The sequence below is a fragment of the Gambusia affinis genome, linkage group LG01, assembly GCF_019740435.1.
Source record: "Gambusia affinis linkage group LG01, SWU_Gaff_1.0, whole genome shotgun sequence".
In the NCBI taxonomy this organism is placed as follows: Eukaryota; Metazoa; Chordata; class Actinopteri; order Cyprinodontiformes; family Poeciliidae; genus Gambusia; species Gambusia affinis.
In genome coordinates this window covers 24,639,821-24,665,616 of record NC_057868.1, presented here as the reverse complement: position 1 = coordinate 24,665,616, position 25,796 = coordinate 24,639,821, and the positions used below count along the sequence as shown (strand labels likewise).

At 37.2% G+C, this 25,796-nt stretch overlaps 3 protein-coding genes across 5 annotated transcripts in view; all 3 read right to left on the bottom strand.

Annotated features, from left to right (window-relative positions):
- The window catches only part of huwe1 (HECT, UBA and WWE domain containing E3 ubiquitin protein ligase 1), a 40,596-nt gene extending 39,304 nt beyond the window's left edge, over positions 1-1,292 (bottom strand). Inside the window, exon 1 of the mRNA XM_044112176.1 lies at positions 1,205-1,292. The gene's annotated coding sequence lies outside the window, so the exon portion shown is untranslated. The remainder of the gene's footprint in view (positions 1-1,204) is intronic.
- Positions 1,293-3,188: 1,896 nt separating this feature from the next.
- Positions 3,189-15,467, bottom strand: phf8 (PHD finger protein 8). Its single transcript, XM_044139647.1, has 22 exons — positions 15,160-15,467; positions 14,302-14,570; positions 14,042-14,127; positions 12,290-12,416; positions 12,013-12,173; positions 11,564-11,705; positions 11,298-11,484; positions 11,040-11,202; positions 10,727-10,814; positions 9,178-9,284; positions 8,994-9,085; positions 8,600-8,689; positions 8,227-8,508; positions 8,057-8,139; positions 7,791-7,960; positions 7,618-7,703; positions 6,625-6,746; positions 5,810-6,141; positions 5,610-5,705; positions 5,417-5,526; positions 4,960-5,320; positions 3,189-4,844 (listed from the first exon to the last, which is right to left on the bottom strand). The coding sequence occupies exons 2-22, from the start codon at positions 14,397-14,399 to the stop codon at positions 4,756-4,758; spliced, it is 3,072 nt and encodes a 1,023-aa protein (XP_043995582.1). The 5' UTR covers positions 14,400-14,570; positions 15,160-15,467; the 3' UTR covers positions 3,189-4,755.
- A 1,674-nt stretch (positions 15,468-17,141) lies between these two features.
- The window catches only part of si:dkey-151g10.3 (serine/threonine-protein kinase WNK3), a 40,916-nt gene continuing 32,261 nt past the window's right edge, over positions 17,142-25,796 (bottom strand). For 2 of the 3 annotated variants that reach the window (XM_044137282.1, XM_044138115.1), the window contains exons 20-25: positions 23,207-23,292; positions 22,797-23,137; positions 22,456-22,691; positions 22,296-22,367; positions 21,787-21,944; positions 17,142-21,331 (exon numbers count right to left, since the gene is read on the bottom strand). In XM_044137282.1, the coding sequence (XP_043993217.1) occupies positions 20,792-21,331; positions 21,787-21,944; positions 22,296-22,367; positions 22,456-22,691; positions 22,797-23,137; positions 23,207-23,292 (1,433 nt within the window). In that variant the 3' untranslated portion in view covers positions 17,142-20,791. The remainder of the gene's footprint in view (positions 21,332-21,786; positions 21,945-22,295; positions 22,368-22,455; positions 22,692-22,796; positions 23,138-23,206; positions 23,293-25,796) is intronic. The other variant, XR_006372785.1, reaches the window with a different exon arrangement.

The following is a 25,796-nucleotide window of genomic DNA, read 5'->3' as shown; positions in this document are numbered from 1 at the left end:
GGCCAGCTGGTGTGTCTGATTTGCTTAAACATTTGACATTTTGAGGTAGGTGATTTTCATTTTGGCATGAATTTGCAGCATGAGTTTTCAGTTTCTTTTTCACGTGAACCCAAGCTAACCAGAAATCTGGTTATTCTTATTTTATGCAGAAACAAAATAAAAATAACCTCTTCTATATAGAAATATATTGCATAGCCTCGCTTACCAAACACCAACAGATGCGGGACTCATTCAGAATCACTACAAACAATATTTTAACCAATTTCTCAATTTCCTCCAGTTACAGTCACATGCCTCCAGCCATGAACCACTGTGTCATTGACTGATGTGACAAGGCAGGTGAGCAGGTGTAACTAATCTGAGATTTATGAATCTAGTTTATAATAGGTCTTGCTGCTCTAACTTTGTTACTGCCACTTGTTCTATCAGGTCTCAAGTCCAAAACTACACCGAATCAGAGATACTGGAGCGCATCTTTTTGGTGTGAATGTGAAAAACACCTTGCACCATTAGTTATTAGCAACTGACGTCATTCACAAACTCTGACAAATAAATCCTACACGAAAGAAAAACAAGAAAGCTAAATGGAACATATTGAGTATTAGCAGTACAGAAACGACTCAAAGTTTCTTTGAACAGTTTTACTAACATTAAACTACATAACAGAGTTTTCGGGTTGCTACCTACGCAGTTTAAACTGCTGTAGGCGCTAATGTTAGCAGAGTTAATAGCTAGTTACGCGACGTTCCTCCGGCTTCATTCAGCCTTGAAGGCTAACGTTAGCAAACAGCGAAAAGTCAAGTTCCGGGCTAGATACACATTTTAGCGTTTAACAATTACACTGCAATTACCAACGACAATTCATGCCAAATAATCTATGACTGGGTTTCGACTTTCAGAGCCTGCCTACATACCTATACACTGAAAACTTCAGTGTTGGTGTGAGCGACGGGTATGCTTGAGAGCTTCGGGAAGCTAACAGGCTAGCACCAAGGGCTGCGCACAATGCTCCATCCGTCAGATCATGGCGGTATGCATAGCAAAGGATGCATTCTCCACTCTTTAGCACAGGCTAATTTCTGCTGTGTGATTCATTGACGGGTGATTCATGAACAATGGCTGCTACATTGTGGGTACAGGTGTTACTAGACATAGCAGAAATTCATGTCGGCACTGCTTCTAAGGAATAAGGCTTTCTGCTTACCTCAAAATGCGTGTTACATCCACTTCTCCATCTTGCACTAGAATGTGGTAGGATAGTTTGGATCTCGCGAGAATACCTGCTGCTGGCGTTAACCCAGGGCACTCCCTTGTGATTGTTGTTATAAGACAATCGTTTCATTTGGAAGAAGAAAAGCAAGTTACTTATTTACCATCACTGCCAATCTCAGGCTCATGATATATTGTAAAACCGAAAGCACAGGGAAAAATCCCCTAAACAAAGTACATAGTCAAAAATGAAAGCTTGCTAAGCTTCCTAAAATAACACTGACATTTTTATAGGAATTCAATTTAAATTCAGATGTGTTCAGAAATACTTTATCAATTCCATAGGAAATTAAAGTTCTTCATAGTTATTGTAGATATGACCATGGGGAGGAAGAATATCCTGTATTGATCTGTATCACAGCAGATCTGAAGAATTCTGATTTACAATAAGAGAGAAAACTCTCTTATTGTAATGTAATCTTGTGAAGGGAATGCACTTAAGTGACATTATATTCTTTCTTCACTGCAAAATCTATTTTGCAAAATCCTCTCCAAAGCAGTCCCGAGAACAGAATCAGCATTCTTTATCAATTTGTTCAGCTTTTTTACGCTTCAATGCCGCAACCTCGACAGATAACAGCAGGAGAGGTAGTACCGTCAACAACGGTCTTATAGAACATCTGCAACAGTTTGAGGAACCTGAGCTTCCTCAAAAAGCACAGTTTGCCCTGTCCCTTCTGGTACACAGTTTTCCTGTTTCGTCTTTAGTTCAGCCTGTTGTCCAGGTGAACTCAGAGGTGTTCATGTTCACCCAAAGCCTATTTCTGCCATGATGGAAGTAATATTTGCCATTTCTTCATATGTAGCTGCAGAGTCATCTGAGTATTTTGTCAGATGATATGATTCTGTCTTACACTGAATGTCTGAGGTTTGCAGAGTGATAAACAATGGTGAGAGTATAGTTCCCTGTGCTGCTGACTATCTGGTTCGAAACCCAAACCTTCAATAACTGTGATCTTCTAGTCAGGTAACTAAGGATCTAAGTGACATTCACCTGTCGTGTGGAGTTTCTGACAAAGCAAATCAAGTTGAATTGTGTTAAATCCACTGAAGAAATCAATGAATGATACTAGGTTTGTTGAAGAAGGTGAAGATGGGATCTTCAGCTCCACAACAATTGCAGCTGGTCCTGTTATGTGCTTATGCTTAGGCAGGTGGGACAACAAGGTAACACGTTGGTGATGCGAGACGCCAAGGCAACAGGTCTATAATTGTTCAGGACTGATGGATGAGCCCTCTGTGTGTCAAACAAGACTGGATGTTTCCATGGAGGGGTTCATGAGGTGATACAGAATCCCATACAGCTCTCCAGGACTTATGAGCCAGTCAAAACATAACCGAGCATTCAAGGCTCCTTGAATCTCTCCAGCTGATTCTTCATCTGACTTCTAGAGACAGACAGGTAAGAGGTAAAAGGTGCTTAGCTGAGAATATAAAGTGTAATTTGCTTCAATAAAACTCAAATCCTGTAGTGTTTGGGTAGATATATTGTCAAAAAAAAGAAAAAGAAAAACAGCGACAAACAACGACATCACCGTGAGGTGCAATGGTACTGCTAATGGCATTGGGATCACAATGCAATAATTTTGTACTTTCAAATGCTTGAACTTATCTAAACTTTTGATGTTTTTGCATGTTCTTCTTTGTATGAGGATATTTCCTCTTTTTTAACCAGATATTGAATTTACTAAACCTCAAAATAAAAAATGACAAAATATTTTTTTCATTTTAAAGCACAAAGTTGCTTTTCAAATTTATTATTTATTTGCACCTGCCTCAAATAATAACCTGGAGTTCTTTGCTACCTTCTTTATTTTGTTTACAACAAACTCTTTTAGTAGATAAGTGACAAAAAGTGCTAACAAATGCAGCAATCTTAGCAGCAGGACAAATAATAATGAACTGTCATGAAACAATGGTTTTATGAGTAGATGTGTTTATTACAACAAAATATTCATTGTGTATAGCAGAAAAATACCTAAATCCCTTTTTTTTCAAATGTCAGGAAAACAGAAATTTCCAGGAGGTGTAAGAATAGTGAACAAAAAGCTGTTGATGTACCAAAGGAAGAAAAAAAAAAAAAAAAAAGTCTAACTTTTGTCTTTTTCTTTTTTTTTTGAGTAAAGGTGTGCCTGAAATAAATTGTGAAAATGAACTTTGATCTTGTCCAGGTCATATTAAAACAATGAAAAATAAAAGACACAGCACTCACAGAGGAAATATAAACAATATAAAACTAAATGGATGAAATTTATCAAGAGCATCTTTTAAAGCACAGATCTAATATTACACTAACAAGACAACATGAACATAATGACAGTTAATGCATACAAATATAAAAAAGAACTATCATGTTTCCCCAACAATGTATCATGTACAAGTTGTTACGAAAAATTTGAAAGTTTTCGAACTACAAAAGAACTTAAATTACACCATATATTTACATATAATTCATATCCTGCACCTTCACAATATTTTTACTCTTAAATCTACACCTCCAACATCTTCTGACAAGTACATTCTGTGAAAACATCTCTACATCTGACCAAAGAAAGCTGCCAAAACTTGGTGCGCAAACTACGGCAACATGCAGGAAGCTACTCTTTTTTTTTTCTTCTTTTTTTTAAATTTAGCTATATAAATTACAAATCATACAAATATTTACATTGTCAAATTTAAATCAAAGTTGAAAGAGCAGTGGAAAGTTTTTCTCTACACATTTTTAGGATATTTAACATAATCATACTGAATCAAAAAAAAAAAAAGTGACAAAAACATGCTACATTAAAACAGGCTAAGAAGTTAAGAAATTCTGCCTTGGTTAATAAATAAAAGAATAAATAAAATTAAATGATAGTTGTCACAGAATGGGGATTGGTGATAACTTTTGAGATGATATTAAGAGCTTCAAAATTATATGTATCATTGTGGGACTGTTTCAATAGAGGGTTTTGTATATTTTACAGAGTGAAAAAAAATGGAATTGCTTATAAATAAAACTGAGATAGAACAGCTAAATACAACTCTAAAACTACAAACTGTTTAAATGTCTGCGCTTGAATGAACGTTCCCTTTTAAAAATCTTGCCTAAATACAACTTGTAAATATAACTAACAAGAAAACAACTTCCTTTTGGAAAATGTATGAAAAATCAGTGTAAACTTGCCTTCAAATTATTAGAAAAAAAGTCCTATTGTCAGTATCAAATATGTGGCCGTAAAAACAATCTACCACATAAAGAGTGCTTCCAGCAAATTACAGTGATTTCACTTCAAATCAGACGTGCCTCCGGAAATACCTTGACGCAGATATAGGTAAGTGGAGTCGGGCAGAAAATTGGTGAAGGGCAAGATATGACGACAGTCGATAACAAGTGGAAACAGTTAAGAGTACAAAATATAGATAACTATCTCGAGTTTCTTCAGACCAACTTCAGCGGTCTCATCTTCTTTCTTAATGTCATCAGCCACAAACAACAAGCATCTCTCACAAGAGAAGTTTTCCGTTGCGGTGAATCTTTAAGATTTTTCCAAGTCTCTGTTTTGCAGTTGCAAGACCTTTCTTTGGCCGTTTACCTGCAGAAACAAAAAAAAAACAAAAACAAAAAAACAAAAACAAATAAATACATTAATAAAGCTAAGATATAAGAAGTGAAAACATTGCAGTAAATGTGGTCATGTTTGTGCCTACCTTGACCGATCCCTGTAATTCCTTGGCTGGCTAAACCTGCAGGTGACAAACCAGCATGGGAGCTGCTGTTCTGAGGTGACATGGAAGGTCGTCGCGAAGAGAGGAACACACCGGGGGCCATGGCTCCACTGCCTCTCGGGCCCCCAGGGCCAAAAGGTCCTGGCCCTGCTGTGTATTCATGGTCTAACAGACTGGCAGAGAAATAATCCATCCTCCTGTCTGGGCTGGCGTCTGCTGCTGACTCTGGAGCAGGTGTTGGGGAGGCGGGGGCGGGCTCGGCCTGCGCTGGGGGAGGACTGGCAACCGGAGCAGGAAGACGCTGCTTTTTAGTGTACTTCCTTTTAGCAGGTTTCTGCTGCTCCTGAATCACCACCAGAAAGAAACACGACTCTTTATCTTGTCGATACTGTCCAATTCGGCACATTTGTGAACGTGACATCGTTCTTTAACAACTCACTTGTTGTGCCAACTTGGCAGCAGCTGCTGCGAGCCCAGTTTCTACAGAAGCGACTCTAGCTCCTTCCCTGGCTGGTCGGTCTTGTTTAGGAAGTGTGGGCATCACCCTTGCTGTAAGTAAAAGCAACTCATCAGACCTTTACCAGCTCAGAAGAAAAGCTGACTGGCACCTCGGCCATTTTTAAAGGAGATACCTTTAGGGCTCCAGGGCGTGTCATCCCAGTTTTTTCTCCTTTTCATCTTCGTCTTGTTAATATGATCTTCCTCGTCAGACTCCAAAGAAGGGTAAACTTAAAGAGAATTAACATGTCTTAACTTTGACTAAATGCAGAACACTTTCATGCTTTGATCAGCGTATAAATGAGCAGCGGAGACAACGCATTACGGTGCTCACCATAATCTGAATCCTTAAAACAAGTTCCCAGGGTTTCTTGCTCATCTGGACTGTCTTCGTCACTGATGTGACGGGCCGGCCTTTTGATTGTCCTTTTACCAGGCCGCTGAATCACCGCTTTTTTCTCAAGATTTGCAGTCTTCTTGATTCCCCCTGTCACCCACACAGTTCTCCCGCCCTTTTCCTTGACGGCTGCTAATCCCTCCGTCAAGCCTCCAGAGATTGATAAGGGAGAGGAAGAGGAGGAAGAGGAAGACGAGGAAGGAGGGTTGGCCATGGAGAGCATGCCCTGGATGGCGTCCCGGGTGCTGGGCGAGGCTGGTGCTTCCTCGCTAAACAGAAAGCAGAAAGAAACATCATCAATAACAAGTGGAGCTCCATAATTAAAAAAAAAAAGTATACTAAAGTATATTAAGTGCAATATTATCTGATAGTATTGCATTTTCAAACATATTTTAAATAAGCAATATTCTAATAACTATCCATCAGATACTTACATTTCCTAAAGTACAATATAAAAAACCCACCTAAGTACAGGTGGGTTAAGTACACCACGTGTACTTAAGGTACAGGAGACAGGAGAAATTCCATGTAATTTCTGAACTATGATAAAAACAAAAAGCATAAAATAAAATTTCACTTGATTTTCTTAGCAAAAATATTATTCTCTAACAAAGACAACCTTACAATTTTTTAGACTGTAAAAAGAATTCTAAAGCTGTCTAAAAAAAAAAAAAAAAAAGTTATTCAGATTTAAGCTGAAAATGTCCATGACACCAATTTTGATAAACTAATCAGAGATCAAGTCAACAAACCTGAGAGCTGCAGAGTCTAATCCGGCCACCTGCTTGCTGGCCTTCAATAAGTCAAGGATGCCCCCAGCACCACCTTTCACCCCGTGAGCTGCCAGCGTCTCTTCATCGGTTGTGTAGTCCTCCTGAATGAAAACACGCATTGAGAAAACTGCCATTAATAGAAAAAAACAAAACAAAAACAACAACAAAAAACCCTTTAACAGCAAAATTGCAATACAGTCAGTGTAAGCAGAAATTTAGGTACAAATTATTTTATTTCTTTTAAAATTTAAACTTCCCTTTAAGAAATAAATTCCTTTGGAATTTTGGTGAAAAGATAAATTATTTTGTCTAACAATTAGGCAATAAAATTTAGCTCAAAGAGGGGAAAATAGTAAACTTGTGATAAACCACTGAGACCAGCTAATTAATTACAATGAATCTGAGTTTTAGGTTTTCTTCAAAGTTTAACAACTCTAAACCAATTTCTGTAATAAAATCTAAACAGCTGTAATGCAAAAAAAAGGAATAAATTAAAAAGATGGGAATAAAAATCTACTCATCTTCTATCTTTTTAATGAGATGCTGGAGAAATTCAACTAGTTTTTTTCCAAATGCATGAAACATAAAAGTAAGAGCTCTATCTAGTTTCTAGTTATTAAAAACTCCAGATCTCGATGTACATTATAGACAGGATGTATTTAGCTAACATCAAAATAAAATTCGGCAGTATGAAAATATTTCCCATTGCAAAAGCATAAAGAATCAAGTATCATAGACAGCATTATTGTAACTGTAACAATCAGTTACAATAATGTTATATTACTTCAGTAACAGAAGTACCGTAACAGATTTTCTGCACAACTTTGTACATCTTTGGCTTCACGTTTGTGTAATTGCTGTTCGATTTGTTTCAACTCAAGTTTATGATATGAAAATTCCTGTTTGGTCTATCACAACGGGTGCATCCGTAAAAAAAAAAAAAAAAAAAAAAAAATCCCCTAAAAATCTCACCTCGATGTCAAAGTCTACCTCTCCTGGCTCCCTGATGCGATTAGGGTCAGAACAAGGTTTGGCTCTGGGAAGCTTCCTTGGTAAACCTGAATGGATGTTTCTGCTCTGTTAGTCTACATTTCTTTGAAAGCACAAGACTGAATTGTTTGGTTTGCTTTCAAGCAAATACTCGCCACTTAGTTTCTTTTTCTTGTTTGGTCCAGCAGGCTTGCGTCGAGGAGGAGGAGTCTCATCAATCTGCAACTCGTCCTCAGACTCCAGGTCAGAAAGACTGGATCCCTCTGTGGCTAGGTGTTTGTAGCTCGCAGCACTTCCTGCACCATTACTGCTGCCATTTTTCTTACTAAGTAATTAAAGAAATAACAGGCATAAAAAAATAAATAAATAAATTCAGAATGTACAAAATCTTTAACACTTAAAGGAGAGTATTAACGCTCACCCTTGGATTTTGCCATTTGTCAAGACAAGTTTAAGTTTGCTTTTATTCATCTTCCCTTCGAACTCCTCCAATGGCAGCTCCAGCTGTGACAAAAAGAAATCAGAAACCACAAGAAAACCTTTAAAAATCTTAACATAAGAGCTACAACAAATAGGAGAAAAAGTGCACACCTTGTTCTTGTGCTTGGATTTGCCAGGGTGAAATTTCTTCAGGGTTTGTTTGGCATGGATCTCAATGAGCTCGAGTTCTCCTGCTTCCGCCTTGAGGAGCCCTTTCTGACTTTTCTTTTTGGTTCCTGTGGGCCCAAACCCTCCCAGCACCTCCTTAGGCTTGGGCCCTTTCTTTTTTCCAGGGGGGCGTCCGGAGTTCTGGGCGGCGCTCAGCGGGGTTTTGGAGAGTGGAGCACCAAGAAACTGAGGTCCTGTGCGACCAATGTTCTGCTGAAATATATCCTGATGAAAAATGTCAGTTTATTACTAAACATAAAAAAAGGTATGTGAATAATATTTTCAAATACAAATATAGAATAAAAAAAAAAATCACCTCAACCAGACGGATCTCCTTTGCAAGGTCCTTTATCAATGTCTGAGTGTTGATGGTCTCTGGTATCTCCATTTCATGCTCAGCTAAGGCCTGAGTACAGAATATCATCATCAATAGTCTTATACAATAATTAATCAGATGACTTCCCTTCAGTTTAAAGATAAAATATGAACAAGCCTCTCCAAATAATTTTTGGACTAATGACTTTCAGAACTGAACACAAAAAACCAAAACCTCTCATTCGTACACTAAACAAGATAAATTAATAAGCTTAAAGAATGTTTGTCACTCAAACTAATTTAGGTCTATATTTTAAACTGACATCAGCATTACTATTGATGTTCTTATCTGCTAACTTTAGGAATCTAAGCAAAAACTATGAGTATAATTCTACCTCTTTGCGAGTCCAGGTGCGGAAAGCATTGTTCAGGGCCTTAGCTCCATGAACAAGATAGCTGGCAGGGTGTCTGCGATTTTCTCTCAATCCTGTTGGAAGGCAGAAGAAGTTACACCACTAGAGAAATTGACATAAAAAAAAACAACCTTAAAGTGACTAAATACATATTGAAACGTCTCACCTCTAAAGATGTCAAGAAGGTGCTTCCCAACATACCAACACACAGTCTCGAAGTTGGGGAATTTGAACAAGTCGGCTGTGCTCAGTCTCTTCTCTATTTCGTATGCCCTAAAAGGACCGAAAGCATAAGTTGGACACCAGTGGTTATAGCAGTTATGCCTCTGTGTAGATAATTGGCTGGTCTTGTTTAAATATTTCCAACACGTCTTATGTACTGGCACAGCAAAAAGAGATAAAATTCAGTTTGCTGTGAAGTTGGCTGAAGCTGTAGGCTTCCCAAAGACTGGCATTGACTTGGTTGATAATTAAACTGCTGCTGGAAACTAGAGTCCAGCAGGGGGGGCGGGGGGGAACAGGACAACTTCCTCATTTGACCTTCTTTTCATTTAAAACTCCTAAACACTGAATCAGGTACTGTCTCAAGTAGGAACTAACATGTTCAGGGTGTTAACAAACAAACTCTGAAGCTTAAATCCAACTAATACAGCAATTTATTGAGCCTGTCCTGTACATGTTGATATCTGTGGAGCTTCAGGAATTAAAGTTCAGTAATTATTGTGTTGTTGCTACCAACTGAAATACAGTTAAATCCAGCTTTTCACACACAAAAAACTTAAAAATAAAAGTATTTTCTGGCATAAAAAGGCAGCTAAAACTATTCCTGCTTAAGGTTAGTTAGAATTACTAAAATTACTTACGTTCGCTAATAGTCAGTAATTATCGAGATTATTTTCCTTTCTTTCAAGTCTGACATTTAAATTAATTTTCTTAGAATTCAGCAGAACGCCATTTTAACCTGTAGAGCTTGAGTTAAATGTTTTGAATCTCTTTCCACAAACTTTTTGGCTCATTCCCCCTGACAGAACTGTATCAGGTTTGAAGGTCTTGGTCAAACTGAATTAAAGAAAGTTCTAAAAATATAACGTTTTATCTGAGACAAGAGTCCCAAAACAAAAGTCCCAATTGTCTTGGTTGCTACAGTGTGGAAAGATACTCAAAATGCATAATGGTTCACTTCTTAATTTATTTAACTTTTAGTAGTTAGAAAGTCATGATCATAACTGTTTAAAACTCCAAATTAGGCCTGTCGCAATAAATCAGTGTAAATTAAAACAAACTCAATTATTTCCATTAGTATGAATTTTTGTTTTTCACTTTTTTCTTTCTCTTCCTATCAAAATCTGGATGACAGAATGCTTCAGTCTGGTGCCTCAGTCTCAACCAGCCCTTTTATTGGAGGGAAATTTTGCTACACAGTCTTTATAATTAGTTTTATTTGTTGTTCCTGTTTAATTATTTTGGATTTTTAAAATGTCCTCCAGTTCCAGTGTTAAATGTTCATTAGAATTGATAATTGAGGATGAATGTGTCCCTGCATATTTATGCAATTATATTACTTGAAAATAGACTCAAAATAACAATATTATCATTTATTGTAAAAACTTCTGGTACAATTTATCATCCAGCAAATTTATCATCGTGACAGTCCCACACAAAATACTTTAATCAAAAATTAATATACAGTACTGAAGAGTTTTTGGAAAACTGACCGAAGCTGCATGTCAATGTTGAGACTGTGCAGAAAGTTTCCACCAAAGGCCAAGCAGTCCACAGGAGTTAGCACAGCATGAATCCATCCTGCAAAATAGATACTATTAATGTTCACTGTTCTAAACTTAGCCCACATTAAGTCACATAGGTTTATCAGTTGGCTGCTTATCATTTTAGTTGTATACAGGATACTGACATAGTTAAGTACAGAAGTGGTTCTCAGCAGACATAAGTCACATTAAATATAGAATATTTGACTGCAATGCAAAAATCCTTTTCTGATCCATAACAAAAACAAGTATCCATTAATACCTGTAGGTATGAACAGTGTGTTTCCTTGCTTGACTGAACACTTGTAACACATGTCGACCTGATCCCCAAAGAACATCTCATTCTGGTTAGATGAGGAACTCCAGCGCTCAAAAAGTGCCAGGTTGGCTGGGGTGGGAGAAATAAGGTAGAAGATTTTCTCGCCCTGAGTGAAAATGGAAAGAATGTTTGTTTCATTATAAACATGTCGCACAAAAAGAGGCTAAACTTCCCAAAACACATAAAAATATGTAATCTCACCCTCAAGACATGGTACCATACTGAAGTGCCACCAAAGTCAATGTGAAAGTCTGTGTAGCTGTCCTTTACTCCCATCAGGCAGTACTTCTGCACATTCGGCCGTTCGAAAACAGACTCTTCAGGCCAGAGGTTCTCCACCCAAGAAAGTTTTCTCACAATCTTGGGAGTCTCCACCAAATTTGAGAGCCTACATCAATTCCCAAACATATCAATTAAATGATAGCTAATAAAACCAAGTACTCTAATTTGCCACTTCTTGCTGGTACCTAGTTTCAGAGAACTCCAGGCTGATCACATTGAGTACTCTGTCCCTATTGGGGCTGTTGTAGTATTCAACAAAGTCTCCCAGTCGCATCTTCAGGTCGCATTGACGAGACACATCAATAACATCGATCTCTTTATCTGCACCTTAAATTTAACAGATTTTAGAGCATTTAGAACAAGGAACTGAAAGCAACACTACAGAAGAACTAAAATATATGTTTTCTCTGACCAACTACTGTTCTGACTGCTACTGACTACTTTTAAAAATATTTCAAAAATACAGCACATCGACTTGAACCTCAATCATGATTACATACTCAATATTACAACATTGTCTGACTCATTTGAAACAAAATGAAAAGAGCAGATCAGTGACCGAAGAGTGTTGCATGTAAAAAATCTGAAGAGGTTTAAGAATGTAGTGCTGTGCCTAAATTTAGCAAAAATGTACCAATGTAGTGCTCCACTTCTGAGACACTGAACGAGGACGGAGGAAGGGTCATGCCTAAGCCATCCCGCCTCAACACCATGACTGGGACGCTGAAAGAATGCTCTTCCAGAAAGTCCACCGTCAGCTGAGCCCCAGATGGTTTCAACAAGATTTCATCAGCGCTGCAAACACAGCAAAGCACAGGAAAACTGAATATTTCAAAGGTATGCTACACAATGATACTTCATAAGTACAGGAGCAAATACATAAATAAATAAATACCAGACGAAGATCTTACTTTGGGAACGTTCTGCTACGAAGCTCCCTGACAAACTGTGGGCTCCCCGTCTTTACAGGCTTACTGGGATCTCTTGCTACGCCTATATTTCCATCTGTCTGCTTATTGCCACCACGTCGTTTGCGCACTAAAAAAAATAAAGTAGCAAGAATGATTATTCAGTGTACAACATCAAATAGTATTAACTGTATCTCAGAGATGTATGTTTAACATAAGGAATGGGTTGATATGATAATCTCTAAATACAAGGATATCATGATTTGATCGGATGTTCCACAAGAAAGTTGGAAAAAGGAAGAAAAGTTGCATTACAGTTCATGTCTTTTCCAATATTAACAGCAACATATTTCCATAGGTAATATTGCTTATTCCAGACTCCCCACAGTGGCTTGGAATAATTATATTCAGTGAAACAAATTTGCAGTTGTATTTGCTGCAATTCACCTTTTGATTCTTTCCTATGACTGAAGAATTTTTGGTTTGCATTTGTTTTATTGACTGTATGTTTTTGCTTCCATTTGCTGCGATTGCAGCATTTTTCGACAGCCTTTATTTTATTTTTGGGGGGGTTTGTGAGTTTTGGATTGTGCACCATATATGTGTTTGCATCTAGATTAGCAGTTTGCTGCGTTTCTGCACCCGTCGACCACTTACTGTATGGTACACCTAGATACCCAAACAGATATATCAAAGGTCAATTGAAAAATTGACACATAAAATTGTGGCAACTTGATAGCAAGTTAGATGAATACACATGCAGTCCAGCTCTTTTACACACACACACACACACACACACACACACACACACACACACACACACACACACACACAGATACACACACAATAAGTGCCATGCCAGGCGAGGCAGTGCCTTACCTCTCATCATGGAAGAATAATATAATGATAAGATAATTTATATTGCTATTTTCATTCTGTGTTTTGTATTGTGAAGTATTTATTTTTCATTTAGCTTAACTAATTTTGATGACTTTTTCTTAAAAATTGCTGAATTTTCGCATTTTCCCATTCAAATGCTCGGAGCACAGCTGGTGAGGCAGCAGCGAGCTGAGCCTCACCTGGGATTGTGCAACCTCTCGCTAACGGCTTCCACTGGCTTCCATTCTATGAGAGCATGCTCCTCCTATCTGTACATCACTAATAAAATGGTTAAAAAACTTTTAATATTTAAACTGATTTTTCATCATTTAGCTTATCTATATAATGTACAGTGCTTGTTGTCATCAACTGTATGTGTAACGTGTTTCGTGTGCTGGGAGAGAACAGACTCGAGGTGAGACAGGCAGTTCTCTTGCCTCATGGCAGGGGGCGCTCATGATCCCAGACATTGTGACTCGGCCTCTGTAGAATAAGAGACAGCGAGCTAGCCATAAAGTCAATAACTGAAGCTACACGCAATGAGTCTACATGTGATACAGAGAGCGAGAAAAAGATGGTTTTGAGTTGTACTTCAACGGCTTGTCCCTTAGCTGTGCAGCATAGCACTAAATTAATAATATCTATATTTCTAAGTTTCACTGAGTTAACGGAATTATTCTACCATGACAGCACGGCTATGGATGGCATGTCTTTTTTGCTCTTCAATGTTATCCGCATGCGTGAAATTTTTGTATGTATAACATGTAGGGGGTCTTATGATTTTGATTAAGTCAGTGCCTCACCAGCCATGAACCTCACTGCTATATATATATAATTTTTACAATTACCTCCAACAAAAGCATGAAAGAAACTTACTGACAGAAGGTCCATGGGTGACCTGACAATTAGGGCAGTGATATTGGTCAATCTCAGCTGCCTTGTCCTCTTCGACACCAACACAGCTGGACATGAAACAAGAACAGAAACAAAGTTGAATGGCTAAATTAATCGAGTTCAATTATTCTTTTTTTTTTTTTTTTTTTTAGACACGACTCAATGTAGAAAACACATCATGAAACAACATATTTTGAATATTGAAACTTGTGGATTAACATCACCAACAAAAAAAACCTTACCTTCCATGAAACCAGTCTTGACAGATGTCACATTCAATCATGAAGCGTGTCACATCATAGGGCAGGCGACACAAGCAATACACTGGCACTGACGCCATATCAAGTCTGTGTTTGCAAAATGCTTTTTAATAATATATATAAATATAATGCAAACAGTAGAAGCTATTTGATAAAATGAAGGTTGCGACGGGAAAGAACTCTAGCTGTGTCACTTCATTTCCAGACCTCTGTTACCGACAGTCATGTTTAGCCGGGAATGACCTAAAAAGCTGTTAAAACAAAAATAAGCAAGAAAAAAAGAATTGTCAGTAGCCTCTCATAATATGTGCAAAACTACAGAATTATGCATGCGGGTTTCTGAGAAGGGTAAAATAGTAATTCCAGTTAGGAAATAATGTGCATTGGTTTAGCTAGCTTAACAACTACTCATGTTTTCCTTTTTTCACAATCGGATAGCAATAAGTTGCGGATATGTTACAGTATAAAACTACTTAAAATGTAATTACAATAAATAGAATCGCTGCCACTTATGTTGCTTCCTGAATTTAACATGAATCACTTTGCTTCTGGTAAGACACGATACCGTCAAAAAAAATAAACAAACTTGGTGGCAGTATGGATAGCTAACTGTTTGTAAACACAGTCCATAGCAAAGACTTGAGAAGCGAATATGCTAACGCTAGTCCAATCAGAAAACGGTTTAGCAGAAATATTTAGAAAAATCTACACATAAAAAAATAGTTTGTTTTATTTTAACTTTTAGTTGCAAAACACACGTTAAAGCTAACACGACTATCGAGCTTGCTCTTTTCAAGCCTCGTCCAATGGCTAAGCTACCTCTAAGCGCTGGCGACTCACCAACTAACAGGTCTCCGGCAGGGCCAGGCACTGGAAAGCGGCCGTAATCTACGCAACTCCGGAGCTAGCTGCGGCCTTATTATGCAACATCAATTATTCACACTTTTCTGCGATACATTTTTGTTTAACAACTGTGCAAAGCGCAAAAATATAGATAAGGTTCGGAAGTTCGCACTAGACCAAGAATTTAGAAGCTGAAGTGTCCAAAAGGTTAAAAATAACAAAAAAATGAAAGCGCCTTTAACTGCCTCAACGCCATTTCAAAGCGGATAACGTCAAACCGTTGTTCGTCGTTGTCCGCGGATGGTGGAACAATAAAGTTGTGAACACTACAACGATTTTGATTTTGGCAGAAAAACTAAACAAAATAAACAGTTACCACGGTAACAAAATGATAATATGTGATTAGTTTTATTTGACTTCAGTATTTTGTATTATTTAGACTTACTTGTCTAATTAATAAGACTAAATAATGCTTATTTAAGCTGTTATTATTTTTAATGACTACTGATTCCTATTAAAAATGTGAATTGATTTGTTTAACTACACAGTTACAAACTTTTTAGAGGTCGAAAATAACAAGATGGATCGATTAATTTAAAATGTAATATTTTTAAGGATTTATTAGCAGGACTTAGTCTCTGTCAGATGAGATTCTAGCAATCATTATCAGCTTCAGTTGAGATGATTTATTTTTAACAAATAAAACAGAAAATGGGCATGGGGTGCTTTGTACTAAGTTAGATTTACTGGGATGATAATGAGGGATGATAAAATGTATTTACAAATACTGCTCTTAAAAAAGAAACCCAAAAAATCAACAAGGAACAACATTCACATTAATGAATTATCCACTTCAAGATACCATGGACTTACAAAAAGTAGTGCAACTTTATTAATGTGGGGGGAAAAAAAATACAAAAAGCAACAAAGTAACAGTCCCAACAATAATTTTAGATTTGGGGAACGGTAATATTATGATACATATTTTATTATTGCCTCAATAAAGAAATAAACAAATCAGAATAATGATAAAAGGTACAATAATGATAAAATGTCCCTACAGTCAATCTTAGCTCATTTGGCACTTAGAAAGTAACATGACCTTGCAAAAATATTGGCTTTTTAATGTTTTGTTAAATTCCAACCACAAAGATGGCTGGATAAGATTTATTGTAGTAGACCAGCACAATGTAGCGTATAATTGTTATGTCAACAAGACATGGGTTTGGAAATTTCAGTTGGACAGCTAGACTTGGTAAATTTGATCAGTGCTATGAGAGATGTCCAAATATCTGTTCAAAACTTAATTCTGCTTTAAACTATTTCACAACTTTGTCCGTGACCTGTTTGGTCTTCATGATGCTGTTTGTCCGCTAAAGTTTTAGCAAAGTTCAGAGGCCTTCACAACGCAGCTGGATTTATACTTTAGATTCAAGTACACACATGTGGCCTCTATTTCTAAAGTTTGGTAAATTTACTTTAATTTATGGATATCAGATTAAAAGGGATGGAGTGCAACATTTTTCAGTTCTTTACTTGGAAAATAAAATATTTAAACCACATTTTCTTTTCCCTCTACTTCAGTCACTTTGCACTGATACATCAAATACAATTCCATGAAAATACAAAGTTTGTGGCTTCAACATAAAAAGAATTGTGTTAAAGTCCTAGGTATCAGGTAAAGTGCAGTAGTCTAAAGCAAAATTTTAATTGATGTCCCCAAAATATGCAATTGAACATTTCTATAGTGTCTATGTGTTCTAATATTTTCAGTTTCTGTTAAAATGTCCAAAACTTCCTTCTGTTTTGATAAATGAAAAGAGCTCAATTGAAAACAATCTTTAAACCTTCATAATTGAATCTAAGCTTAAACTGACACTGCGCTGTAAAGGGACATGCATGCCTTTGCATGGCCTTAATGGCAAGTGTGTGGGTTAGAATGGCGAAATAAAAACTTTGAAATAAAAACATGAGGGAACAAAAGGTTTTGTAATATTTATTTTGATTAGTTACAAAACATAAATAAAATCAACAATCAAATTAGTTACAATTTACAGAGGCTTAATCATCAGCAACATACTTTCTGGTTTTTCTCTAAACTTTTTTTTTCCCACCAATATACTTTTATCAGTCATTCTTAGCCATGTTGTTTTGGGACTCCGAAGATTGTTGTTGCATTACTTAGTGTATTTTAATCTACCTGGAACAATAGGAAAGCTGGTGTCAATTATTTTAGCACAATTCAAAGCTTTCAACAGTGAAGCAAAATGTCAGAAATTGCCAATTTCCTCTACAAATATAAGAAAACCCCCCATCATGCCTGACAAGGTGTTATATACCAAGTTATGAAGGCCCTATGAAAACAGGGTCGCTTTCTAATTTTTATTAACTTTGAGTTTATAATGATGAGCATACATTTTTTACAGTTTGTACAATCCTGTTCCAAAATACAAAAATAATCAGCATCTTTTAGATAACAATTTGGTTACACTCATAAAGACAAAGTAGGCTTCATTGTCATGACCCAAAAAATGTTGTTAGACACATGTTAGTATCAGACATCACAGCACAGTATCTCACCTTCACTAGCAGTGCACTACATCTTAGTAAAAATGTAGGAATTCTCAAAAAGCTAAAAATACAAGAAACCTTTGAATTTATACTCTACAGCATGTAGTTTCTCAACCACACCCTTTAGTATGAACGACTCCTCCGTAAACCATTTGTTATTTATATCTGATTGACTTTGCGCAATCTCATGTCTTCCAAACCTTACAATCTCTCTTTAACCATTAAAACTGAACTCTGCTTTGACTACAGAGTGAGCTAATAAACACATAGCCATCAATTTTAAAACATTCCTATGTATAAATGAATTATTAGATCAACAAACTGGCAATGCATCAAATGCCGATTGCAGTTGTTGTACACTTGAAATGGGTTTAAAAAAATAGGGCCCGGCAGATTTAATTTGTTTAAGCTCCACATTTTCACTTCTGATCAACTCGAAGATTAGGACCAAAAACCAAATAGTTCACGGCTAAAATGATCAAAGGTAAACAAAATACAGTGCCTTCAAAAACTATTCATACTCTCTCACATTTTCTCACATTACAACCACAAAATTCAGTGAAGTATACATGTACTTTCTGTGATAGAGCAAGCAGTGGGTAGTTGTGAAGTGGAAGGAAAATAATGTTTCTAGAATATTTTTAAAATAAAAAACCTGAAGTGTGGCATGAATTTGCATAGAGTCCATTTTACTCTATACCCCCTTAAATAAATTTCAGTGCAACTTATTACATCACATCTGACTTACTGTCAGGTGTGACCTAATTAAAATCCACCTGTGTGTAACTTAATCTCAGTATAAATCCACTTATTCTCTGAAAGTCTCAGAGGTGTGTTTGAGGACATTAGTGAACAAACAGCTTCATGCAGACCAAGAATAACAGCAGACAGGACGAAGATGAAATGGTGGAGTCGTTTAAAAAAACAGGGTTAGGTTATAAAACATCCCAAACAGTTCACCATTAGTCATGCACTTCACTAATGTATATATTAAGGGAAAGAGGCAAGATTGGTAAATTGTTGAAAGAAAGTACGAAAGTAAAACTGAACTTGTATTTCAAATGTGTGATAAATTTATAACACTCTGATCACGGAATGCCCAATATGAAAATGGTAGCAACAAGCTGTAGGGAAGCTTTTCATCAGCATTGAAAGGAAAGCTGGTCAGAGGTGATGAGAAAATTAAAAGGCGTTAATTATGGAAGCCGCCATTCTTGAGAATCACATGCATGTTCACCTTCACAACAATCCGAAACATGCAACCAGAGCTAAAACAGTTTAGGTCAGACGATGTTTGTGTTCGAATGGCCTAAACCTAAATACAACTGAGCATCTGGCAATACCTGCAAACCGATGTCAACAAAAACCTTCCATCACACCAGACTGAGCTTCAGCTATTTTGAGAATAAAATAGGCAAAAAGTTTAGTCTCTAGATATGCAAAGCCTTGCTGGACAACTTGTTCCTACAAAGTATTACCTTAGGTGGATTAATTCATGTGAATGCTTCACTATTTTGTAGAAAGAATGTTTGAAAAACAAACTTCCTTCCACTTCACAATTATTCACTCCTTTCTAAACAATAAAAAATCTAAATAAAATGCAGTGAAGTTTGTGGTTGTTTGTGTGTAAAATCGTCAAAGGGCATTAGCACTTTTATGTGGCATTGCAATAACTCAATGTGTGAAGTATTCTCAACCATATTTAACATCAAACTTACAACCATTAAGACCTAATAGCTTTTTATTACTTTCTGTCGTCTGAGGAGGCAAGCCTAGAACACAGGCAGAGTAAACATTTCCACACAGTGAGTGAGCACAGCGACATCTGAGAAGCTTCTTTCAATGAAAGAAAAAGAGATGCAATTCATTTTACAGAACACAATGCGACTCTCACCATTTGCTCTCTTTTGAACAGACAGTCATGCGCCCATGACAACACAGTTATCAAAAGTAACATTGAAATGACTAATTCAGCATGGTTTCCCTAGTTTGTATGACCTTGACCTTTTCGTTTTTCCTCTTTGCCTTTAGCACGACCCCCGCTTAACTTGATATGGAGAAATCAGATTGTATCTACGACGCTATGTTTACCATTTTAGGCTCCAAACTATACAGAGATTGTGTGTGTGTGTACTGCAGGTGGAAGCAGCTTCCACAAATCATGAGGTCTTGCAGAGTCGAGTGGAAAGTTTCCAGGTGTTCACTAAAACACGATTCCAATGAATCAATGTATAATTTTAAACTTGCATCGTTACAAAGACAAAAAATGACATGCTGTAGGAAACACAACACCACATGTGTTAGATTGCATCATGGTGACTGAGGTGAGATGAGAGTGGGCGCACAGGTCGGCCAAGCTTAATTATGTAATTTTCTGTTTAATTTATCTTCATTATATATTGTGCTGCAAACCTAGTTTAAAAAAAAACATTTGAAAATGTATCTATTGATCTGGCAATAATCACTGTATCTACAAAAAAGTTGTATGCTTTTTCAGACAAATCGATTAATACAATACATGCTGATCAACTCAGATGACCATTATTAATTGCACTTTTAAACGTGATAGTTCTTTCACTGTAAGCGTTGGCTAACTGAGCCAAAAATAATGCCACAGTAAAATTATTTGTCCTCGCTGTCGCTGCTTTCAGAGGCTCCAGGTCCAGCGGAGTTGGTTTGCAGGGAAAAAGATTTTGTTTTCCAACCAAGGACATCATCATGTGATATGTTCTCAAATATTCAACAAATACTGCAGCCACACTCATAAATGCACCCACCCATACATTAAAGACGTTTACACATCAACATCCAATCATCCGTAACTCCAGCAGCTGAATTTGATATTAATCTGTTATTTTTTTCTTCCACAGGAGCCTCCTTTCCTCATAAGGAGAGGAGGCTAAGAACCATGCAGGCATACATATATTCACTTCACTCACAGGTTACCCACACATATAACACTTAATCATCACTCCAAAATGAATTAGCTTTATGTTTCAAATCACTGGGGTATCTCCATCTCTTGGAGCTTCACATTTATTTCTCAAATCTTTTGGTTTTATTTTTGTCCCAAAGGAAGAGCAGAGGTTGGGGTTGTTGGGTGAGTTTTGGCACTGGAAGGTAGAGCAGCAGTTGAGCAAGATGAAGAGCAGGTAGACGAGGGGGAGGAACAGGAACAAAATACACCCCCAATAACTGCGGTGCTGTCAGTGGGTACGCTGGGTCCACCTCCATGCAGCAGCGACGTGGCCGTGGACACTGGGATTTGGGTTTGGGAAGGCAGCAGCGGTTGGCTTTGAGGTGTTGGTTGGGGCAGCAGGATGGTGGGTTGCACCTGTGACTGTATGGAGGTTTGCATCCGAGGTTGTGGCATTTGTTGGCACATAGGAGACTGCTGATAGGTCATCTGCTGAAGGGGGGGAGGCTGATGGACGTGTAAACTCTGATGCATCTGCGGTACTTGACCCATGTGTGATTGTGGGGGTGGAGGAGCCGGAGAGGCCAGGGTGTTGAGGGTTCCTCCACCTGCATAAGGAGAGGAGGCCAAAGGTGCCTGGGGGTTCAGTTGGGCTGCTGGAAACCAACCTGGTCGGCCCACCTGTAATTATTATATCAAAGAATACTGAGAAAAAATCTTATTATTTTTGCTTTAAGTTGTCAAAAGTATCCATATCCATTTATGTATTACACATCTTGCCACATTGCATTTTTGCAACAGACCAACAAAAAGTAGAAAATCATAAAAGTTGATTGGAGCAAAAGGTGTGTCAACCGAGTACTCAGAAAACCGTGTATTAGTTTTCTTCCACAATACACTTGTGTAATACATTGTATTAATTCATTAAAAAACACCCCAATAAAATATGCCAAAGTTTGTTGTGACAATGCGACAAAATGTGAGAAAGTCCAGACATTACACTTCTGTCGCTGCTGTAAATAGAGAACAAGTAACTTAATTTTCTAAAACAAAATCATATCCCATATTGATCAAATCTATTCAGATAATAATATGAAGCAAAATCTATCTATATATTTTATTGTGTTTAGTCATACCTCTGCAGACTGGCTCCAGCCTCCCTGTACCTGCTGAATCTGTTTGATTTGATTCAGAGATGGCTTGATTGGAGCGGGACCTACTGCCTCCTTTGTCCAATTGTCAACAAGTTTGTGCAATTCATCAGTGAATGTGCTTTTCCTTGATGGACTGAGATCTGTGGAAAGATGAGATGATTAATGACATTTTCTACCCACATGTTGGGTTTCTACAGTTTTTTCTACGGTATGTATGTTTTAAGTTTCATGCATGAATTACATGACAGGACAAACTGAGTGATTGCTGAATGAACAATGAGTGATGAATGGATGGATAAACAAACAGATGGATGAGAGTATTGAAAAGCGATGGAGAGGTACATCTTTTAAACAGGGAAAAGAAATAAAATCTAGAATAACACAAATTATTAAGTTTTTATCTTTTTTCCATTAATAATCAAATAGTTGTTGTTTTTTTTTTACCCAGACTCATTAGTAAGTCTAGATGAATCACTAAAATTTGAACCTACCTTTTCTATCAGGCACTGCAGAGCGGAGTCTACCCTGTTCGCCACCCAAAAAACTACTTGACTGCTGAATCCCTGGAAGAGACATAGGAGCACTTAGACACATTCAGACAACAATATACTTTTAAAAACATGGGGAGAATGTGCCTTGCAGCCGCCTAACCAGAGTGTGGAACTCCATTGTTGTCCATGTGAGAGTGGGGCCGGGAGCGAAGCTTAGCTTTGCCCATTCGGGACCTGCGTGGAGAAACGACAGGCAGCGCAGCAGGAAGAGGAAGAGTTCGGCACAGAGAGGCAGGTAAACTTTGTCTTTGGTCTTTGAGAGAACGAAGCTGTTTGTAGAGCTCTTGGAGTTCTCTGTTCTGCTGGGCTTGAAGGGAAACAACCTCTCTGATGTGCCTACAAAAAAAGATGATGATATTAAGACAATAACATGTTCATCTATTTGACACCGAGTAAAAATTAAATTAAAAACAATTAACAGGTTGATCTGTTATTGTTTACTTTTCTCTGAGCTTCTGAAGTTCTCTTCTAAGCCCTTCATCTTCCAGCTCACTCTCATCATCATCATCATCACTGCTGCCAAGTGGAGAGTGGCTGTGCCCAAAACCACGAGAAGGGTGGCCCTTCGATGGGGCCATCTTGCAGTCTTCTTTGTCCCATTCTTTAGCCTGAGTTTTCCTCCTATCGCGTCCCAAATCAGGAGACACTGGTGAGCTATCAGTTTGTCTGGCTTCTTTCTTCGTCACGGTCCGCGTTACAGAGAAACGTCCCACTTTCCTATGAGTGCTACTCTGACCTGAAGGCAGATCCTTTTGAGAGGAGATCTGGGGGACTGGATTCACCTAATAACCGAAAGAGATATTAGTCCAAATTAAAAAAGTGAAGCTAAAGTCAGGATGCGCGACTCCTACCTGAAATCGACCTTTGCACAGCTGAGGTGAGCTTAATGGTGTCTCCTTCTTGTCATCGTCAAGTGCCTCACTGTACAAATATTCCTCTGATAAAAAAAAAAATAAATGAGGAAAACAAAAACAAAAAAGGACAGGCAGACACAAAGATAAGGACACGGAATCACAAATCAAAAGTGATGAATACAATAAATCAAAGTAAAAAAAAAAAATTAGAATAATGACACAAACACACACAGATGAGAAACATGAACAAAGTTGAGTTATCAACTTGCCAACATTGTAGATTTTCATCTTCTAATGTCAGTATGTGTTGTGTATCATATTTAAGAAGCTATGAACATTAACCTGAAAAACAAAATGCATCTTTTGTAGACTATTGCAAAAACTGTAGCTAATGTGAAATACTGTGTACCCAACAAGCCCTCAGTTTCACATCTGTTCTTGCATTATAATCACAAAAAGTGCAACATCCCATTGAAGAACTGGGCTCAGATAAAGAGTGCCTTGCAAAAGTATTCCGACTTTTTCAGATTCTGTCACATTACAAAAACAAACTTCCATCTATTTTTTTTTGGCATTTACTGTGTTAAATTAACACAAATAACTGAATAAAACTGTAAAATTGAAGTAATATGACAAGTTTTTGAATTTTTTTTTTTTTTTTACAAATGAAGATAAAAAACATCTACCAGCCTTGCACATTTAGAGACAAAAATGTTCCTGCCATTTTGGCAGTTTGACTAGCTGTTCCCATCAACTCTGATAGGGCCTGTCAACGGAAACCTTCCCATAGAATGATTCTGCCACCCTTTTTTTAAAACAATGGGTTTCTTCTTCTTGTGTTAGTCAATTCCAATGAAACACACAGAAGATTGTAAAAAAGTATTAATATTTTTGCCAGGCACTGTAAATGTGTTGGGTACTTAAGTTACCATTACAGCAAAGTGTAGACGTGGGTAACCATCACAATATTTAAATTAAACATTAAAAGGGTTACAAACACAAACAAGCAAAAAATAAATAAAAATTAAAACTTAATTAAAATAAAGTAAACAAAATGCTGAGGTTTGTTACAAGTGTTACTTACAGATAGTGGTCCATTATTAGTCACTGGTGTGGAACATAACAAAGGTGCTCATGCATGTGCTCTTGTAGGAGAGGTTCTAAGCTACTACTAAACAACATATAAAAACATAAACATGCAAGATGGATGGAGCATGTTAACAACATGATGGAGCTTTGGAAACCCTACCATTACAATCCCTGCAGTAACTGTGAGGTCTACACATTCTACGTGTAAATAGATACTGTGTAAAATGTAAACTAAAACAAAATGCACAGCTCTTAAAATCAGGAAGCCCTGTATTTTATCCTACTATTTTTTTTAAGTGATATAAAAACAATAAAAAGCTGATTATTGAAAAATATCTGGTTACATTTACTTGCGTCACTGTTCTGGGTCCTGGTTTCTTCATCTCAGAATGATATTAATTTAGTGTAAGATAGGTCTGGATGCTGATAGGTCAGTTTAGCATCATGTTGTCTGTATTACACAGCTAAGCTAATGTAATTAGTCTATAGAACGCTTAGATATGTATTGCTTAAATTAAGCTACTGAAACATTTGCATTTCTCAGTTGTTCTGGAGCTCATTTTAGATTTTCTAGTATTGAAAATCTAAAGTGAACCAAAGTGAACCAAAAGTTCACTTTGGTTTACATGAAGCTTTAACTATGCAAGACACTGAAGTTGAGGCAATCACTAAAATCTGGATACTTGTCTTTGATACACACTACTAGTCTTTCACTACTTAAAGTAATCAGTAAGATGTAATGTAATTCAGGATGGAATTTTTCAAATTCCATAAAAATTTCTGTAAACTGCATATGTATAGCATTTATATAAGATTATTTTATACAAAATTCCAAATAAGTCATGGTATTAATGGACAAAATATTGCAATAGTTGCAACCTAAATTATAGTCTCACTTGTCCTATAAAGAAAGTGCACGTTGATTCTAAATAAAAGCTTATCACATATTAAATGACTTGCAAAAGTAGTCAGACTGTTTTATTGGAACTTTGCTAAGTAACTCATATTTGAGTGGTGAAAGGAAAAGCATGTAAGGGTTTTTTAAAACTCATTACAAAAACTAAAAGTATTGTGTAATTTTGCTTCAGGTCCCTAAGTTGATATTTAAGATTTCATTAAGTCTGGAAGTCTTTTGGAGGATGTTTCCACTAGCTTTCCCAACGTTTCTGAGTAAGGTAAGCTTAGCTGCTTCGTATCTTATCTGTGTAATGACATGATGCGCTGTCTATTCTGAGTCAGAAGGGGAAGGTGGATGCAGGTAGTGCCCGGGGGCTTGGGGCAATGAAGCAGAGTGTCATACGAAAAGACCCGTCCTGGGAACAAGTCACAGCTGGGCTTAGCTCCAGAGCTCATCTGGACTTGGAGAGCATCAGATGTCTGATGTCAACCTCCTCCTAAAACTGTGCCACCCATCTCTACACTCCACTGTTCTTTCCTCAGAGTGCCTCATGCAAAAAGAAAGATTTTTAAGAAAATGAAAATATAGAGTGAAAAAAAT